Source organism: Diuraphis noxia, unplaced genomic scaffold (genome assembly GCF_037042655.1).
Source record: "Diuraphis noxia isolate RWA-SAM2 unplaced genomic scaffold, SU_Dnox_SAM2 contig0006, whole genome shotgun sequence".
NCBI lineage: Eukaryota > Metazoa > Arthropoda > Insecta > Hemiptera > Aphididae > Diuraphis > Diuraphis noxia.
Window position 1 is genome coordinate 1,195,954 of NW_028301716.1, and position 17,768 is coordinate 1,213,721.

At 30.3% G+C, this 17,768-nt stretch overlaps 1 protein-coding gene across 5 annotated transcripts in view; it reads right to left on the reverse strand.

Moving 5' to 3' along the window:
• The window catches only part of LOC149054468 (filamin-A-like), a 121,068-nt gene that overhangs the window by 41,208 nt on the left and 62,092 nt on the right, over positions 1 to 17,768 (reverse strand). For 3 of the 5 annotated variants that reach the window (XM_089229988.1, XM_089229987.1, XM_089229989.1), the window contains 10 exons: positions 13,480 to 13,704; positions 11,281 to 11,862; positions 9,772 to 9,945; positions 9,072 to 9,236; positions 8,110 to 8,282; positions 7,255 to 7,411; positions 6,558 to 6,687; positions 5,299 to 5,458; positions 5,049 to 5,213; positions 1,697 to 1,827 (listed from right to left, as the gene is read on the reverse strand). In XM_089229988.1, the coding sequence (XP_089086114.1) occupies positions 1,697 to 1,827; positions 5,049 to 5,213; positions 5,299 to 5,458; positions 6,558 to 6,687; positions 7,255 to 7,411; positions 8,110 to 8,282; positions 9,072 to 9,236; positions 9,772 to 9,945; positions 11,281 to 11,862; positions 13,480 to 13,704 (2,062 nt within the window). The remainder of the gene's footprint in view (positions 1 to 1,696; positions 1,828 to 5,048; positions 5,214 to 5,298; positions 5,459 to 6,557; positions 6,688 to 7,254; positions 7,412 to 8,109; positions 8,283 to 9,071; positions 9,237 to 9,771; positions 9,946 to 11,280; positions 11,863 to 13,479; positions 13,705 to 17,768) is intronic. The other 2 variants (XM_089229990.1, XM_089229991.1) reach the window with 2 other exon arrangements.

Consider the following 17,768-nt stretch of genomic DNA (forward strand, 5'->3'; position numbering starts at 1 on the left):
AAATCGATTGGCTATATATAGTGTGTACCAATGTTAATTTGTATTGTTTATATCGACGATTTATTTTATGCAGGATCATAAAAAGATTGAAATTAGACGAAAGTATGCACTAAGAATAAGAAAATAATAGGTACAAATAAATGCATGCATAATAAATAAATATGTTTTTCTATTGAGATAAATTTTCGAATTTATTTATTAAATATTTAGTTTTTGATTTCTAAAATGAACTTTAGAATTATCCGATATTATAAAAATGTGTACCAAAATCTAAAGGTTACCTACCTAATCATTTTTAAATTGAATATGAAACTATTAAACAGTCTATTGAGCTGTATTAAAATAAGTTTAAAAACCGGGAATCTAGCACGTTCCCAGAGTTAGCTGTTTTAACATGGTTGGTTACCCATCATTAAGTCCGATAAATAATTCCTGAAGATAAATGACCCGTGACATTATTTTTCCTGTTATCAAAATATCCTCTACATAAAATATCCAGCTCAAAAACATTACTAAAAAATGTGTACAGTTTCATTTTTATCCGTTAAGTTTTTCAGAGTTCATGCAACATAATATTTCAGTACGTTTTAGCACTTAAAATTCCGAGCTTTGAATCTATTATCTTCGCATGTTTGTACTATTGACATGTTTAGAAATGGACTGCGTGCTCCCTAAAGCACTAATATATTTGAAGATCAAAACATAGAGTGAAGGCGATTGACCATAACTAACACCAAATATGTAAGAAATAATAAAACGATTTATTTTTCCAATGCCAATGAGGATTGTTTTAATTGTAATGACTAATAAATGAAAATTCAAATTAGATTTGACACTTACAATTTATAAACTCTGCAAAGTTAATTTGTTTTTGTAGTATAATTATTTTAAAATATTTATTACTGACAGAGCAATAAGGACATATAAATGGTGAAAAAATATAGTATTCGAGTATGCTCTATGATTCCTTCAAAAAATACACCAATGTATGGGTGAGTTTTTTTCAAATTATAATAAATTAAAAACTAAAACCAAAAAAACCATTAGTTTTTCATACATTTTTAAATTGTAGAAAATTGAAATATTTAAAATTATTTGTAATTAAATTACTGTGACGATTTAATTTTATCCAATCAAATTGCTTTAAGTCAACAATTCAAGTTTAACAAAAGAAAAATTTAACTTAATCAGTTTAAAGTTGAGATAGAAATTAAAATAAATTAAGCTCGATAAAAAAATTTATTTTTTTCTAAGCTGCTATATTTTTAAGTCATAATATAGTGCTCTACTATTTTGATTTACCCAAATATTTATCAATAGGCAATTTACGCTGTGCAAACATCGTATTATAATGACATATTATTAGAAAATAAATGAATAAAATCGAAATGAATCAACAAAATTAGTATTTTATGTTGGTTCCATGTAGTACGAAAAGGAAATTAACTCCACAATAATGATTATAATTAACTAGTTAAGTTAACTTTTTGATGAGTTTAAGCCCACATTTTCAATTTGAATCATAATATTAAGGTACCTAATTTCCTTTGATAAATTATTGATTGCTACTTTTTCTTTCATACTCGGGGTAAGTTATAGTCTACCTCCCTAATTAAAATATTAAACTGTTTTTCTTTCTAAATACGCAGTCAATTTCTCAATATGACTATAGTTTTTACACGTTGTAGAGACTTACTGCCCGTCCACCGGTCTTATCCGGCACGTCACGTTCCCATCACCGCAGTTTCTTGCATTTACGATGATGCTATGGTTTTTACCCGTCAGTGTTCGGCTCTCTACGTTCCCTGTGATACGACAATTGGCCGCCTTCGGACGGATACACGGCAAATAAAAATAAATAAAAAAATTGAAATAAAATGAAAACAACGTCAACATAATGTTATCATAGCAATGTATATTTTATTACACTATGTTCACGGTGAGAACAACTCCGATAAAAATACCACCAATCAAATACATTTCTCAAATAAAAATATAATATACTACTATAATTCATAGTAGAATACAGGATAAAATAGAAAAAAAAATATAATTATTTAATTTTTAGACAAATTTTGCTGATGAAAATGTTTGTTTAAGTCTAGTAGATAGTTATTTTTTATACTTTTTTTTAAATGTTAACATATTTTTTTAGAGTAAATTAATGATTTGAAAAATAATAACTTTTTAGAGTAGTATACTTCACTACAATATTACTGTTGGACATTCATTTTTATAATCATCTCAACAGATATTATGGAATAGTATTTAATATAGGGTCTAGAAGTTAATTCATTTCCATGTTTGTATTTGATTGTCCAAATTCAAAAACTAAATTAAATGTTGTTTCTCGAATAAAATTGTAGTTTTATGAAGAATTTTTTTTGAAAATTGTACTTCGATTATATTATAATGTTTATTTTCTGGTTGATTTAAATCGTGAATGTTATGTTGAAAATTATATATGTTAAAAAAAATGCATGTATAGAAATTGAAAATAATTATTTGTTAGCTACTATAGACTACAACTATAGTAGGTATTATAACCGGTCCAAATTTTCAGTGGCACTTCTGAGAATAATTTATTTATACATCTTCCATAATTTAAACGTGTTCCTAAAGAACTTTAATTAGGTTTAATAATTAGGTTAAATTAAAAAAAACTTACAAAAAAAATTCCACGATGAAAAATTACTTACATTATCGCCATTGTCAAATATATCGTTTGACAGAATGGACATGAACTAGATTTGGGAGACCTTTCTTATAAACTATAATGTTTTATAATAAAAATAAAGAGGTGGGTATTTAAATTATTATTTTAATATATTATATTCTTATTAATATATAAAATATATCAATTTTTACCGCTATAATTTTGAAAATGTGTAGGGATAGTATAGGTAGTATAATGTATATTTTAACTAAATATTTATTTTTATCCATGAGATAGTGTTATAATATCATATTTTATATTGGAGATATTTTTTTTCGGAGTTAATTATACCGGAAATCACCTCTGCTATAATCAATCTATTCTATAACATAATAGTTTGATTATTTTGTTATGAAACAGTATGATGAGTTCAAAAGAAGTTAAAGAAAACTGATGTAAAATCTAACTAAAGATTATGATATGCAAAACACTCGCTTGGACGTATCGTCAATAATAAACGGCAACACACAACTCGAAGCGTTTAATTTTTTTGTGAGATTGTGTTAAATGCTATTTTTTTGAAAAATCTTCAACTACCAAAAATATAATATAAGACTGTATAAGATGAGTAATAATCAAAATATAAATCATATGTTTCTGTAAAACACTCTTCTGGACGTATGATTCACAATAAACGGCAACACACAACTCGAAGCACTTAGTTTTTTATTATTATTGTGAGATTTCGTAATAAATCCGATTTCTAAACTATTATATTTTTCAAAAAAACTTCAACCACTAAAAATATAAAAATTTATATGATTGTATGTAAGACGAGTTATAAACAAAATACCGATCGTATATTTTTTGCTATATTATAATGTTATTATAATAACATGGTAATCAGAGAGCAAACGACGTCAAAACATTAGTACAAATAAAATCACATATTTTAGGTACCTAAAACAAACTTTAAACAAATCAAACAAGCGAAACAAAGCGTAATCGATAACTTAGAATAATAAACAGTATATAATATGATATTATTATTTAAATATGGGTAGGTAATGTTATACCAATGTTATATTGGTATATACCACTCGCTAACAGGTCTTTCATGGTGAATACGGCGTACACTCGCCAGTCGGGTATAAAACGCGTTTTTTATAAAAATAATATGTCGTGAACGACATGGCGAGTTTTTCAATAATGTTTCAAATTCCAAATGAAACGTTTCGGCAAGCGTTCGCTTTCAGCAATAAACCATTGGGTACTTTCAAAATTTTCCAAGTGATGGATCACACTACGCCGAGACTTAATCGCCCGCCTGCTTCACCGTCTTACTTATTATAAGCTCGCTTGTATCAATCTTCCAAAAATACCGAATAAATAAACGATAAATATGTTTAATTATCCATGGTATTTTAAATTTAATATTAATTATTTCTTCTTCGGTTATCTAACTTTTTTTATGTAATAAATAAATAATAACACGCGCGAGACACCGAACAATGAAGAAGAATAAAAAACAATATTGTTGATATTTTTAATATCATTCACGGTATTCACTCTTCGTCGTTTTGTTTTTAAGGTCATTATTTTCGTTATTATGATCACCTCACCAAAATTGTTTAACATATATTATAACGTCATGTGTAAAAACGTCATTGGACAATATTATCGTGGATCACCTCTGTATGTGCGCTCAACTAGCTTTAAAATATTATTATTGTCATAAACGATATAACGGACATCAGTTGTTTTTTGTTAGGAAGTTATACAACATACTTATTTTATAATAATATCAATAGTTACAAATGGTATTCTAAAAATTCCCAGCGTGCAACTAAATCAACTAGATTTAAATCGAATATAAAATGCGTTAGTAGTAAGCTGTATCGCGTGCATTTAGTATAATAATATTATAATTGTAACGTAATATAATCAGTGATGTTCCCATCAAAGTTGTCCAAGATATACTAAAAAAATATGTTCTGTATGCCATTACTTACATTTTACATCCCATATTCCTTATACGATATATAATATGGAGTGTACCCAATGAAAACAACACTGCATATAGTATATTATTTACAATAATAATTCTCTAATAGTTAGCTAATTATTATTTATTATTATTAGGTATGAAGCATATACAAGCATAGGCGGAAATCCATTAATATTTCAGGGGAGGAGGAGAAGAGTTAACATTGTTAACATCAATTTGAGTGGGATGGGTTTTGATCTCACACAACTATAATATTAATGTATCTGTTTTTCGGGGAGCTAATGAGATATTTGGGGAGATTATGTTTTCGATTTCCGCATATATAAGCTCAAGCCGTTCAAACGTTACAATAATTTCACAATGATCATGCAACAGGAAACTCACATTTCCAGTGGAGTAGGACTGTACATGGATCGGCGATTGCGGTAATGGTTTTCCATCATATAGCGCTTCAATCGAGTACCGACCGCAGTCATCTGGAGTATACTTTATTTTGTATAAATTTTCCTTCTTTTCTATGTCCACCGGCCTGGGAAAACCATCGGGTCCCTGCAGCAAAGAGTACGGTACCATTAACATATTTTACATCATTCATAAGAAAGTCGAAGAACATAATATTCCCACTAAAGCTTACCATAATTCTCAAGTCCAATTTTCCGGAACCAGCGTCAGTAGCATCCACGACGAAATACGTGGGAACAGATGCCTTGACACCTCGAGAATCGGATACACCGGGGCCTTCAATCTTGATCTTATCCAATTCGAACTTAGGTCGAACTCTGAGCTTGAAAGGACTAAATAAAAAATAATAGAAATAAATGGTGACAGCTCTTCTATCATAAAATAGTCTTATGCACATTATTATTTAATTTATATACTATTATTAATGTAAATAAATTTTAATTCATAAACGAATCACGGATTCACATATCCATTAAGTGTCATAATAACCTGCAGACACTCTATATCCATCACATAATTGGCATAGGTACGTCCAGTGTTTTAATTAACAATTATTGGATTTCTAAATTAAAATAAATTTGACTACTAATAATTTTTAATCTTGTATTATAAGTTTATAACGCTCGGATTATAAGTAAAGATAATATTATACATAAAGGGTCGATTACACTGAGCGAATTCACTCGCTAGTCGTTGGCTAGCAAAGTCGCGCGTGCGAGAGCGTGTAGCGACCTGTCTAATTACATTGAGCGATTAAACTCACTCGCTCTCCTAGTCGTGCACACGTAGTCACTACTTGCTGGCACACTAGCGAATCTCAGGGGCGTCATTTGGGGGGTTGGCAGGGTGTGTGGTTGCACCCCTTACTTTTAGAATGTTACAATTGGCCTGCGCCTTGAAGCCTAAAATAATGTACGAGTCACGACCCACGAATGCACAATTATTTATATGATTAAAATCAAATTGTAATAACCGGTCTATAATGTATGGAAATAATTGAATGCAGGATAATATACATAATATACGTATGTATATCTATTTTTATATGGCCTGGTGAAATTTCAAAATAGCCTGCTTGAAGCTTCGCACACCCGAAAAAAACCTGAAATGACGCCCCTGGCGAATCTGCCAACTGAGGTGATTACATTCAGCGATTTTACTAGCTGGAGTGTAAAAACACCAGGTATTAGCGACAAAAGTTGCATGGTCGTCAACTTTAATCGCGGGCGAGCAGCGAGTATTCAACACGCGGCGAGTAAGCAACTGACCGATTATATTGAGCGACTTAAGTCATCGCAAGTTAATTCGCCAGTGATTAGCGAGTAAATTCGCTCAGTGTAATCAACGCTTAACGTCTCAATTGAATTATCATTTATAAATAAATAGTTAATAGTTTAATATTTATAATCATTATTAGTTCTTCATATTTACCTGTCCGGTACTTGATATCCGTTGTACAATACGTTGGCTGTAAGTAGAGCGCCTTCTGGATTTGGAGTGTAAGTAACATCGTAGGTACCATCTTCATTGTCACGAATAATCGGTTTCTGTTGTAACGGACCTGAAAAATAAATATTATATTATATTATTACATAATTATTTAATTTATATATATATATAAAATAATAATATCAAACATAATATGCTAAAATTCATTAATATTAATGATACACGTTTAGTTAAAAGTTTAAAATATAAATATATAAAAAATCACTGGTAAGATTGATAAAAGAATGGGATATGTAGTTAGTGAATAATATCACCGTGGTAGTAAGTTCTGAAATAAATGTTAATGAAAATTTCTCAATTATGGAAGTATTACCTAAGCAATAATACATTATTGGATTTAGAAACGGTCTTGCTCTAAATTAAATGTGATGGAAAATTATAAGCTTTAAAATCGAATTCAGACACATTGAAAACAAAATTACGTTTGTCCCCGATAAATAATGATTATCATATTGATAAATATTATTAAATGCATATAATACATTGTCATTATTAGAAAAAATATTATTTTTTCTGTAGCGTGAACATAAATTAATATTATACTCACATTGACGATTTAAAATAATATTTAACATTATAGTTTAAATAACTAATAAATAGACGATCCAAGTGATTTTACCTTTGTCGGTTACCAATTTCACGTCTACATTTCCTTTAGAAGATCTCGACGCGTCCACTTTGAACGTGATAGGCGTGTTTGCCCTGCAATACTTAGGGTTGATGCCTGGTCCACTCACCTTGATGTCATTCACGGTTGCAGGACGATCGACTGTAACCTATAATTCAACAGATTATGTTTTATTATGTAATATATTTATTTTAATCGCAAATGCAGGCTGAAGTCAAATTTACAGTGAATAGGCATAAAAATAGGTATTTCGGAAAGATTTATAGTTCATATAATATTAAATTTAAATGAATATAGAAACTAGTTAAATAATAATGATTTGATAAAAATAAAAAGTGCCAATAGTAGAATAAAATATTAAAAGAATATCCTCATTACAGTATCGCAATAAATTAAGTATTTCACACGCATAAATAATTTACATATGAAACAAGTAAATGATATGAAAACAGAATAATATTCAGAACGGAAATTGAAGTATAGTGTTCAGCAAATTCAAATGGACAAATATTTGGATTAAGGAGATGCCACTAGGCGAGAGAGTAAAATTATGATGTAGCCGGCAGCTGCTATAATAAAATTATGAGTTAAACTTCCCCGCCTCGAGTGATTGAGTAGTCATTAAAACCTGGGAAAGAGCACCGTTGATTAGAAACTCAAGGAAATCAATTCAACATTCCAGTTGCTTGAAGTTAGCTTGAAAAAGTCTATAGTTGACTAGATGCAACAATATGCCAAACGTTTTGTAAACATAAGAATCGCTCCGTTTAGATGTAGATCGAAATGGTACAAAATAATGACTTTTACATCGGTTCATAAATAACATAAACAGTTATAAAATAATACCTTAAACGGTGATCCGGGAATGTGTTTTTCAGCGAACTGAATGCTCACATCATAATCCCCAGATTCTGTTGGTGTGTATTCGACCGAACACGAACCATCGCGATTATCTTTGCACGTCATTTTTGCCTCGGAAGGCCCTTCGATGGCCAAACCTAAGCTTCCAGTGCCAGCTCCTATAAAATTAAATATATATAACAAAATTAAAATAAAAATACAAAATGCATTCATAATCCAAATAAAATTTTACTGTCTATTTGAAAAAATGACGTATAATACTTGAAATAATAAATTTGCTTAAATTTTAAACACGAAAATGTCCTAATTCCAAATATTTGATAACATTTTTATCGCTATAGTATGTAATCATCGTAAAATATACAATTTAGTAAGTGTTTAGGTTATAATAATATCGTATTGAATTGTACTGTAATATATTATATATAATATTAAGATGAAAATAACATAAATAAACACAATTTAAATTTTATTAAAATTACTATTATTAATCAAACGATATTTTGAAGATAATAACTTATCAATATATTTTTTTTTTAAGTTAGAGCATAACAAATAATTTAAATATTATTATGCTTAAAAAAAAAATAAAAAAAAAATATTGGTATGTTTGATTATAAAAAAATGAGAATAGAAATATTCAAATAAAGATCAGTTTGATTTCTCCACAATAGTATCTAAGTATTTTCTTAATATAAGAAGTGTTAGAATTTTAACTCTAGTGTCTAAAATATTCATATTATGCATTAATGTCTATTTAATTTTATAATCTCAGTATCACACATTAACCAACAGAGAAAATGACGTTATGCAATTACCAATAAATTAATGCTTTGAATAAGTATTTATATTTTAAATAATTTTTAATAATTCAAACTAAAATTTGAATTTTAAAAATTATACAATTTCCGATACTAATAAATCATTAAACATTTTACATGAATCACCTTTTGTTTCGACAGTAAAAGCATTGACTTTGTTGATGATTCCTTTGGTCAAACCCGGTCCAAAAGCTCTGCATTTGCTGGCGTCAGTTCCTCGTTTCACGTTAACGGAAAACGGTGAGCCGACTATGGGCACCCCGTCGTAATAAATATCAATGGTGTGTGGTCCTAAAAAGTCGATAAAAATTAAACACAAACACGTTTTTAAAAATACTTTTTTTCAAGAAAATTACAACTTGTTAAAATAACAAAATAACATTTTTCTAAAACATTTATTTTTTGCCATGATCATTTTTTTTTTTTTTTTGACTACTGAGTATTTTTGAATCTTTATTCTAAAGTGAATTTTTTGAAGTTTCTGTAGAAAGGTACTCTAAAAAACGTCGATCCACTATAATCCATTCAACTAGACTTCAAATACTTATAACTAATAAACTAACTGTCCGAAAATTTGTATTTTTCTAATCGAAATACTAAAAAAAATATTTTGCTTTAGTAAATTATAATATGTTATAACTCAAACGAATTATAATTTGTAAAAATGTCTACAGTTAAAAATAGTAAAATAAAAAATAACAACATCATTTTTTCGGTAAAAAGGAGACACTCCTAAATAACCAAACACAATAAAATAATACACCAAAGATATGAATTATCTTACACACGTTATGGTCAGAGTTCTCAAGACACAATATTATTATACCTTCTTCGAACGGGGTGTAACTGATTTTATATGTTCCATCGCTTTGTGGCGTGATGAACGTTTCGGTTCTGCTGCCAGATGGATTAGTCACCGTACACGTAACGACGCCTTTGCCGTACTTGGCAACGGCTCGAGAATCCACAGAAAAGTCAGTTGGTGATCCCAAGAAAACACCTATATTAAATATAAAAATAATAAATTACTGACTTTCTAGATCTGATAAAAATCCATCACAAACATCAGTGCTACAAAATCAAATAAAACGTAAAAATCAACTAAAATAATATCATAGATAAACATTTTTTTTAAAATTTTTTTTTATGTTTTTTAATAACACTATATTAGATTGACACAACACCAATGCAATAATTTATCACTTATTATTTGGATTTTATGTTATTTGGGTATTGGATTTGACTCAAGTTGTGGCACATGTTTACAGTAGGTGATAAAATTTCCCTACCTACTCATTCTACCACATATTAAATAATGAGCGATGAATGATTGCATCAGGGTTACCTATATTATATATTGTGATTACTAATCCATAATAATAATAAAATGCACTCGAAGGAGTATTAAGTTATACACAGCATAAAAAATAACACACTTTATCAGATAAATTAACTGCTGAAAGGTCTAATAGCTGAAAAGTAGTAATAATAACGACATATCTATTATCATACGCAGCTTATTGCTTATAAGTGCGTTCGCGATATAAATTATTATGGTTGATAAAGCTGTAGAATAAGCCGCCATTAATAGTTAGCTTAAGATGCAAACAGTTCGTTTGTTTTTTGACCTACATCGTCGATAGGCACGAAATTGTGCTTTCGGTTTGGACATAATTCCATAAACGTGCGCACGTAGGGAAAATAATTTTAGGGGAATTTATAGTTTTTATGTACAAAATGACACTTAAAAGAAAAAAAAAATCAAAATTTATAGAAAGTTGTTTTTAATATAACCTATGTTCAAATATGTGACAAGTCAAATTATGAAATTAGGTTTATCAATTTCAAATAAATACGGATATTTATAAAAATTTGTTTTAAAACCAATAAAAAAAAAATATCTAAAAATCAATTATTTTCTAATTAGAAAGAAGCAGTAACGATAAAAACGGAGATCATAATATTATTTTAAGTAAATATTATCAGTATTTAAGGCATCATCTATATTTTATGGGAGCACGTTTCATTCTAAGTCTGCGCACCCCTACGGAAAGTTAGTACAAAAAAACATTATAAACAAATAATAGCAATAAACGGTAATAAACGATTAATAAAAAAACATTAATGATATACATGTTGATAACAATTATTTGTTGGTCAGTCTGGCGCATAATTGTTATGATAGGCTGTTAATTCGGAAAACAGGTCGCAAATCAAAATTCGAACCGTACAACAAATCACGCTAAACACGTGAACACGCTCAGAACACATCACTGTCACACGGCAACACGTTTGGAAAACTTGGTAGCTGCAGTGGCAGTTGGTAGCGGTTTACCGTTGGCCAAAAGACCGTTGCCGGAAGCCTTAACGTTGTTAGGAGGTCGTGGAGCATCGCCGGCCGCCCGGCCACCAATCAGCGCGTTAAACGGAGACCCTGGAATCGGTTGGTCATCAAATGTGATGTTGATGACGTAGTGGCCGACCTCGACGGGCATATACGCCACTGAGCACGTGCCGTCCCCGTTATCTCGGCAATTGATGGCCGCTTCACACGGGCCCTCGACCGTCACGCCCAGGCCACCCTGGCCGGCGCGCTTCGTGTCGATGGTGAACTCGGCAGGCCGATTGACAGGGCCGCCGGAAAGGCCAGGTCCACGGGCCGTCACCTTTCCCGGGTCGTTGGCCCGTGTGCACGACACGCGGTACGGCCGGCCCACCTGTTCACCGCCCAGCGTCACACTCAGTCGGTACTCGCCCACTTCGGTTGGCGTGAAGTTCACCACGTAACCGTCGGCAAAGGGTACCACGTGCGCCGTCACCGAACCGCCGGACGGGCTGGTGATCACCACTGCAAATTCCGCCCTACCAGCTTCTCGCGTCATCACCCGGAACTGTTGCAAACTGTTGACCGGGGCCACTGTGTGGTCCACCGAGAGCGAGTAATAATAATAATAATAATGACGATTGTTATGATAGTAAAAATGATAATATAATGATTTCTCTGCACCACAGCTTCGTCAAGATAGATATAAGACTTGGAAGTTGAGTGAAAAATATTAATAACATAGTTGTATATTATTATGTATTAATTACATCCAGATTGGACAATTAAACTAATGTTCAGACTTGCTAAGTTCAGTTTCAGCCATTACTTTTCTTTACTATTTTTCAAACTTTTTTACTTTCAAAATTAAGAGTAATATTATATAATGGGAGTCAATCATCCAATTAGAGAATCCTTTTTTTGATGTTATACATTATTTAGTTGTTTAATTTTTATTTAGCTCATTTTTGATAGATTTAAACGTTAAACTGAGGTATCTGATAATTTCATTGTTTTGTGATTTGAAAATACTTAGGTCAGGAATGGTTAAAATTTTCTTGAAAAAATATTTAGTCAATTGTATTTAAATCATTGTAAAAATAAATTTGAAATCCTTTTGAAATCTAGAAACCATGTAATCAATTCATCGAAAATCTACAATTAAGTGTTTACAATGTCGATTGTAATTAATCCACATAAATATAAAACCTATTCGCAAGTCGCGATTATTATTTTTTCTATTAAAATAATGAAAGAAAAATAATTTTAAAATTTAAATTAGCCTAGGTACATTTTATTTCACATTTTATAAAATAAACAACGATTATAATACTTTTATATTTTTATGCCAAAGCAATAAAATATTCTTAGAACCCAGAAATATTGTCAAATATGCTAAATTAATTGTTCCATGTAGCTTCTGTGTCGGAGTCTTTATTATTAAGGGGTAAAATTTAGACGAGAGTTAGTTACACAGATTAGGAATAAGAGCATTACCTATTTAAAATTGTTTTTTTTTTCTATGACACAAAAAAAGTGGATTTTTAGACATTTTATTTAGTCGATTTAAATCATAAAACTTTAATAATGACTACTATAATAACCTAGGTATTATTATATTAAAACGTTGATAAAATTGTTTAATTTCGCTATTTAAGCATTATAATAAAATTATTTTTTTGTTTTAATAAATGAAAACATATTATATGCATCTTATACCTATCAATTATTTCTAAAAGTATCAAATATCCTGTATTACTTATTTTGTCGGTATAAAACCAATCCTAATATATAAAATAAAGATATTAGGTATATAAAACTTAAATGTATATAAATTTGCTGCTATAATAACTTCCAAGCTTTAATTATAATTTACGTTTACTGCAGTGCATTTTTGTCGTATTTGTTTATTTTTTCGTGCCGAAATTACAATAATATTGTTGCCATGGTATAACAAAAGTAGTAGGTAAACTCTATATCCATTTACAGTAGCATTCCCTGCCCTATATCAATGGATTAAAGAAAAATGATTAAATGACCATATCTGGATCCAACACTGGAGTAGGTACCTTAACAGTAAACTGACTTTATAGAGATTATCGAGTAACTCTATAATTCTTGGACAGCTTTTTAACAAATTCATCGATACAGATCTCAAAATACTAATATAATTACTACGTCGGAGAGTATTTAGAATTTTTTTAAACTTACGAGTTTCGAGACCATCCACTTTGACTTTGGACAAGTCTACTGGAGACTGAACGTTGATTTTGATCGGGCAATCAGGTACCTTAACTCCACCGTAAGTGCAATTCAAATTGTGAACGCCCGAGCTTGTCGGCACATAGTCAATGAGGAACGAACCGTCTTCGTTATCGTTAACCTGCAATGGCACGTTGACTCCTTTGTCGTTTACCAGATTCACGTTGAGCTCCCCTGCGAAAAACCGATGAACTTCCATTATCTAATGTGCATTGACATACATTTGTTGATTAATTATAAAATTTAAAGGTATGAAGTAAGAACAATATCAGCTGTGCTTTTACTTACGTGTGTTTTTACATTTGAAGTTTTTAATATTGCCCATTTAAAATCAACAAAAAAGTTTTTTTCACCCGAAGTCACGTTATTTATAATTATTTTCATTTTAAGAATTTTATTAAAAATATTTTATAATGTTAACTTGGTATATTATACCTAATGTACAAGTTTGTAATACAAAAAAAAAAAATTATATTTGACTAAATAATAAATATTAATAATGTTGTTTAATCTAGTGAATGACATATATTATGAAGATCAGATTTTAAGGATTCGACTATTAATCAATTTTAATATGTTTTTTTTTTTAATAATGACCTACTTTGAATGAAATTAATATTTGAAAAATTATAAAATACGTTAATGTTTCGAAAAAAAGATGTAAGATTAGGTACCTAGTAGTTAAAAATAATACCATGTATAATATTGCAGCATGGTATACCTTAACTTATATTTTGAAAAATACTAGTAAGTATTTTAGATTTAAACAAAACAATTTAAAATTTAAATAAGTTGGTACATAATAAAAAATATTATATTAAAAGTCACCTTTTGACTATCGTTTAACCTAATAATATTATGGATAATTATAATAATACATTTATCACTATCTTTTATATCATTACCAAACCAAAATACATAATATCTATATTTTGTTTAATAATTCAAGAATCAAAATAATTGTTTCGAACGATATTGATCGCGTCGATAGGCAATATAGTCACAAAGTAGAGTTTAACAATAACACGGTTATTATATAAATTATAAAGATTTTGAGTAGACATAATTTATCGAGTAGAATATTTAATTATTTATAAAAATAGATTTTTTGTGAGACTAAATCAAAAAAAGTTTTACAGACCAATGGATGACCTTGGTGCAAGTGTATAATGTGTGGACATAACGATTAGTGTTTTATTTTAAAATGTGTTTTCGTGTTATTTTTGGTTATCTAAAATTGTATCACAACTACTTCATAACACTCCATTACTGGACGTCATGCTCGAGCCAAATGGCAAAGTACAAGGTTGCCTAGTCATAAAGAAAAATTTTAATTTTTTATCAAATCTTTTGAAATATTAACTACATAACCACAAATCTGAACAATTTCAATTATATATGAAATCTTTGCAACCTAATAACGGCTCTCTTTGGAAAGCAACCAAAAGGCTCACCAGATACAGGGACAAAATCCCACTTCTCAGGCAGGAAAACGGTCAACTAGCTATTACAGACAAAGACAAATCATATGTGTTTGCTTCTCAATTGACTGAAACATTTCAACATCATTTGTGCACCGATCCCGAAAACGATTCAATTATCGAAATTCAACGATTTCTAACAGCTCCCTCTTATACCCTCTCTAACCTGTCTATACCTGCTAAAACCATTTCTCCTGGTAAAATTCAGTTTATAATTAAAAAAATACCCCCAGGCAAGGCACTTGGAAATGACCTCATTACAAATAAAATTCTGAAAAATCTGTCTCTCAAAACTATAACATTGCTCACCCACATATATAATTCTATGCTAAGATTATCTCACTTCCCAAAAATCTGGAAATTTGCAGTCATTATACTTGTACCCAAACCAAATAAACCTAAACACTTATCTTCATCATTCCGTCCCATAAGTTTACTCCCAGTTCTTGGTAAACTTTTTGAAAAGGCCCTCCTGAAAAGACTACGTCCCATCCTTCAAAACAACTAAATCATACCAAATAATCAGTTTGGATTTAGAAATAGGCACTCAACAATCATCAAGTCCATCGTCTTACCGACGAAAGCTCAACTGCCCTCGAAAACAAAGAGTACTGTTCTGGACTTTTTTTAGATATTTCTCAATCATTCGATGAAGTCTGGCACGATGGCTTACTAAACAAATTAAAACTTTTCATACAAGGTCCCTACTATTTTATTATAAAATCGTATCTACAAAATCATTCGTTTGTCATACGACATGGTAACGATATCTCATCTACTCACTCAAAATATGCTGGAGTTCTGCAGATTAGTATTTATAATATATTCACAGCAGATATTCCTCAATCTTGTAACACCCTTCTTGCAACATACGCCGATGACACAGCTATTCTTTCCTCTAGTTCAAATCCTATCCTAGCTTCAGCTACACTCCAGGATCATGCTAATAAAATAGACGAATGGGCCAAAAAATGGAAAATCAAAATAAATACTGACAAATCTGTTCAAGTTACTTTCACGTTAAAACAATCTCCCCGTGAATGCCCTCAATTAATCATGAACAACGCCTCCATCCCTGTCCAAACTGAAATAAAGTACTTAGGCATAACACTCGATAAAAAACTTACCTTGGGCCCCAACCTAAAAGAAAAAAGAAAATCAGCGAACAATAGACTTCACCTCCTCCGACCACTCCTCAACTCCAAAATACCACACCAAAACAAACTTATTATAATATATATGTCAATTATAAGACCAGTCTGGTCTTATGGAATAGCAATCTGGGGCCCAGCCAAACCCTCGAACATCAGGCCAATTCAGACTTTTCAATCAATTGCGATAAGGTTAGTAACCAAAGCCCCCTAAAAACACTCCATTACTTATGCAATCCTAATTGGTTCTTAAATTTCAAATGTTATTAGTTTATTACCTATGTCTGTTTTCAAGTACAAAATGGTACAACAATAAATACTAATTCCCACGGTGTTTTATATTGTTGTTGAAGGTAAAACATAATATTATATCATGACTTGGGTAGTTACATTAATATTTATCAGTATATAGGTATAATTTTTTTTATCAATATATTAGTAATGTGATACATTAATTTATCGATTTGTCAATTTATTATTGTAAGTATCGTTTACTTAGGTCTATTATACATTGTACTTATAATATTTATCTGTAATAATTATTGTCTAATTTATTATTCAAAATAACCTACAGTGATAGTAAATAACCCAGTGGCGTCATTTGGGGGGGGGGGGGTAGGGTAGGTGGGCATTTGCCCCCCCCCTTGTCATTAGTGGGCTACTATCGGGCCGGTCGACTTGGCCGGCCCGGGCCGGGTATATGGTGCTAGTTTTGGGCCACAAGCACGCAAAAATGATTCATGACATTCATGTCATTGCTAAATAGAATATAATCATGATTCGTGGCTCCAACTAACACGTAAATAATTATAAGGTATCTGACACCTGTATTCTGTATGTGCAGTGGTGGACTGGACGAGTGGGAAACAGGGTTTCCCGCCTCCCTGTAGGCCGCTACTCGTATAAAATATTTACTTATTAATATTATTGTGAAATTATAAATTAAAATGTTATTGTCGTTATCGAATAACGGAATAACTAATAAGTAATAAGTAATAAGTATATAATATTATTAAACATAAAAATCCAAATTTCTGATTAATTTAAAATGAGGGACCCACGGCTATAGATTATAGATAATAATATTATCGTATGTATTTTATTATTATCAATAGCTGTGGCGGGACCTAACCTTGTGTCCGGGCTTGTTGATAACTCATTGTTACAAGTTTAAAAATAGAATTGAAAATAATTATTACATGGGCCTTATGTTATCAAACTATCAAAGTTGGTATTTAACAGAATAATAAGAACCTGTCACTGCCTAGCATTTAAGCAACTTTTAAAAAACTTTTATTAATGATAAATATACAATAAAGTATTGTATGTTTTATTTTATTTTTTGTTAATACCATTAACTCATATTTGGTGCAAATAAAACATAAACCGGGGTAAAATTACCCTTAGAATATGTCATCATATAGTAGCTAATAGCATTGAGCATATATTAAAATTACTCAATGCTAAATACTAATAGGTAATATAGGGTATTCCTCTACATATTATATTTTATATACCTATGTATTAATTAGTCATTGTTATCTTTCAAAAAAAATGTGTTATTCATGCCTAAAGTAACCACAGTTATCACAGATAACTAACTAGT